This window comes from Myotis brandtii, unplaced genomic scaffold (genome assembly GCF_000412655.1).
Source record: "Myotis brandtii unplaced genomic scaffold, ASM41265v1 scaffold40, whole genome shotgun sequence".
NCBI classification, from domain to species: Eukaryota; Metazoa; Chordata; class Mammalia; order Chiroptera; family Vespertilionidae; genus Myotis; species Myotis brandtii.
Window position 1 is genome coordinate 955796 of NW_005365372.1, and position 4207 is coordinate 960002.

Genomic DNA, 4207 nt, shown 5'->3' on the forward strand with positions numbered 1-4207 from the left:
AAAAAATAAATAAACAAACATATTCACAATTAGTTACTCTGATGAAAAACTTGATACTCTGACCACTATTATGCTAGCAGTCAGTTTCTACACTTTGATTTATATTATAGTTTCTTTACTATTTTATTCAGTAAATCATTAGTTATTGGGTGTATTAACATTAGTTACTCTGATGAAAAACTTGATACTCTGACCACTATTATGCTAGCAGTCAGTTTCTACACTTTGATTTATATTATAGTTTCTTTACTATTTTATTCAGTAAATCATTAGTTATTGGGTGTATTAACAAATGGAATCCTCCCTTCTATGCTGTATCCATATATGCATACCCTTATACTTTGGGATCCAGCTTACCAGCAAAGATCAATAGTTCCCTTCTCCTCTTAACCATTTAGCACATTCCAGGATAACTCCTGCTACTTTACATTTTTCTTTTCCCTCTCTAACCACATTCCAGTCCCACAGATTTGGTATTCTCTGATTTAAAAATAATAGGTAAAGATATACTGTATATTGAAAAATCTATCTCAAAATTCTCTTTTGACAATCAACTGTTCAGAGTACAGGTTTGTTTACCCTAGGGGTAGGTTAGATCAAACTGATTGAAAATATAATGATGCTCTTATATTTTGAGAAAGTGTGAAATTGTATGTATTTATGAAAAAATTTACTGATATATTTTCATATTTAATTTTTTAATTTAATTTAGGATTTGCTTTCCCATATGCTACATATGGACCCACATCAGCGGTACACTACAGAACAAGTATTAAAACACTCATGGATAACCCAGAGAGACCAGCTGCCAAATGATCAGCCAAATAGAAATGGTACATCATATGTCATTAAGGTAAAATATACTTTTATGTATCTTCTAAATGCTTGATACTTTATAAAGCCATTGCATGCCATTCACTCATGACCACTTACGTAATCACTTTAAAGTATCTTTATTTTTTAAAGATTATTTATAGTTTTGTTTTGTTCTACTTATTTTTAAATAATAGCCATAGTCTCTTCTTTATTTTGCCTATAGCCTTTCTGATGATAAATACAAGTTTCTTGATTATATTTGCTTAGCTCTTAGAAAAAACTAGGGCTAGGAGTAGATTAAATGCAAATCTCATATGGAAACAAAAGATTGCTATTGGTTTCTAAATTAATAACCACCGGTGCATGTTCCTATATCTATAGACATTGAACCTAGATTTTAAATTTTAGTAATTTATACATTCATCTCTTTTTGGATACTTAGGTTGCTTCCATGTCTTGACTATTGTGAATAATGCTGCAGGGAACAAGGTAGCACAGATAACTCTTTGATGATAAAGATGTTGTGATATACACACATACAATAGAATATTATTCAGCTTTAAAAAAGGAAATCCTGCCATTTACAACAATATGCATGGTGTACCTGGAAGACATGATATTAAGTGAAATAAGCCAGAAATAGAAATACAAAAGCTACATGATCTCTTGTATGTGTGGAATCTAAAAAAGTCAAATATGTAGAAGCATAAAGTAGAATGGTGATTTCTAGGGTGGAAGGGCAAATGGGGAGATGTTGGCCAAAGTATATAACATTGAAGTTATGCAGGAAGAATAACTCTAGAGATCTAATGTACAGCATAATAGTACCATATTTAATACTGAAATTTGCTAAGAGTAGATTTCAGATACTCTCATCACACACACACACACACACACACACACACACACACACACACACACAATAACTATACTGGTATGAGGATATGCTGATTAGCCTGACTGTAGTAATCTTTTACTATGTATTTAAGAATATTATGTTTATATACAATAATAAGTACAATTCCTATTAAAAATAAAATTCATTTATTTATTTTTAGTTTATCGTTGTTGTTGAAAATATTACATATGTCCCCCTTCCCCCCCCCTTTGACCCCTTTCTCGCTGCCCCAGTCCCCTCTCCAGGCCTTCACCACATTATTGTCTGTGTCCATGGGTTCTGCATATATGTACATAAGTTTTTTGGTTAATCTCTTCCTGCCCGCCCTTTCCTCTGAGATTAAAAAAAAAAAGTAAAAACTTGTAAAACCAAATTAAATTAGTTATGAAAGACTGATACAATGATATATTGTAAAACACATTGTTATTGAAATAAGAAATATATAAGTAATCAGGTATTAATTCATCAAAGGAGCATCAATGTACAGGTCAAATATTTTCAGTTATTTTCCTAGGCGCAAAAAAAAAAAAATCTCTTATGATATACTTGGAAGTTTTGTTTTTTTTTTTTTCACCTTCAGAGATTATGGCTCAGTTTGTGATATTTCTCATTATTTTAGGGAGCAGTGGTTGCCACATATTCAGCACTGACTCACAAGACCTTCCAACCAGTCCTAGAGCCTGTTGCTGCCTCAAGCTTAGCTCAGCGACGGAGCATGAAAAAGAAGACTTCAACTGGCTTGTAAGATTTCCAGTCTTCCTCTGCCAAACTGGATGAAGAGAAAAGGCAAATGTGTAGCTTTTGCCTAATCTTATATCAAAGGCATTGTTTTCTGCTACATTACTTGAATATTCTGTTTAAGTCTTCTTATTTAGGGGCAAAGAAATTAAAAAATAAACATACACGGGTCCACAATACTCACAATATGTTGTTTTGCAGTACTGTCCAAGACTTATTTAAGTATATAAATGGTATCTACAAGGTCCTAACAGCTTCTCTGCACACTAACTTCTAAAGTTCCTTTTAAATAGTTACTTTAGTAGTTTTTCTGGTTTCATACAATAATAGTTTGGTGAATCATTACCAATAATCTAGATGCAAATATAATAGTATAATGCAAATCAATTTCAGTATTTTTTGACATAAGATCCTGAAGGATAGGCCTTTTTTATTTAAAAAAAAAAGAAAAACAAATTGAAGGTGATTTGTAGAAGATCATTATTGTGTACAACCAAAGGGCTCCATTCATTTGGTAGTAACTCCACTCTGTAATTACTAAAATGTAGATACAGTAGTTTGATGCCAGAGCAAAATTTATTTGTGCTAATATGTGAACGCCTGATATGGTTGGTGCCAAAGTTTTTACAGAAGAATTAAATCACAGATAATGTGGGCAGTCAGGCCTATAGATTATCCATAAGTGGCTTCATCTATAATAATAAAAGCATAATATGCTAATTAGACCAGACATCCTTCGGGATGAAGCTAGGACTGCGAGGGAAGCCCGGGTCCCGGGTGCCAGAGGGAAGCCGGTGCCAGCAACCCGGGGAAGGAAGGCTTACTCTTGCATGAATTTCGTGCATCAGGTCTCTAGTCTAGAAATAAAGGTTTCCAAAAGGCTTCTGTAAAGTTCACTTCTGATGGAATTGTACTACAAAAGAAGAATTTTTAGTCAAAGGCTTTGTATTGGTGTTGTGACCTAAGCCTTTGAAAATAAAGTACATGGTGTTCATACTACCTTGGTTTTATGTAAGCTGACTTTCAAGTAAACCAGTTGGATTTAGTCATCATGTGCCCCTCCTCCTTATCATGAATTGCACTGTTGTTTTTTGGACTTCCATGTGCTTTGAATTACAGTGTATCATAATAGTATACCTTGAATTCTATGGAATATAGTTGAAATTTTACTGTAGTGAACTTGTGAGCTTAGCACAGATGATATAGTATAATGCATATCAGTAAATTTTAGACAATGCTACATAATAGTTATACTTCAAGAAGATAAACTGGCATTTTAAATAGGGAGTAATATGAATGATCTGCATAAAATTTGAACACATTTTAAAATTATAGAAGAAATCTAGCCAAATTGGTCTGGTCTTATTAAATTTTATGATTCAGAATCACTGTGTATTAAGTATTGTTTTCTCTAAATGATACAATTTTTAAGAATCTTTTTGTGTTGTTGAATAAAATACTACTACTACTACTACTGATAGAAAGAACACATGAATGTAAACTGGAGGATATTACAGTTTTGTTTAATGAATATAAGTGAACTACTTGTGTATGCTAGGTGTACTGTTTGCTGTGTATTTTATTTTGCTTAGTTCAGAGAGAGAGTTGATTTCTAATTGCTGAAGTATATAAATTAACCTAGGAGACATAACTTTGGTATTTAATAAAAGAAACTATACATATTATCTTTACAATGTGATATATATTCCATGCACAAAGATGTTTCTTGGGTGTGGCGTATAAAAGTATGTATAT

General features: G+C 32.4%; 1 protein-coding gene across 1 annotated transcript in view; it reads left to right on the plus strand.

Moving 5' to 3' along the window:
• Positions 1–2759, plus strand: part of RPS6KA6 (ribosomal protein S6 kinase, 90kDa, polypeptide 6) — a 174662-nt gene extending 171903 nt beyond the window's left edge. The window contains exons 21-22 of the mRNA XM_005873234.2: positions 713–853; positions 2334–2759. Of these exons, the coding sequence (XP_005873296.1) occupies positions 713–853; positions 2334–2459 (267 nt within the window). The 3' untranslated portion in view covers positions 2460–2759. The remainder of the gene's footprint in view (positions 1–712; positions 854–2333) is intronic.
• The last annotated feature ends 1448 nt before the right edge of the window (positions 2760–4207 follow it).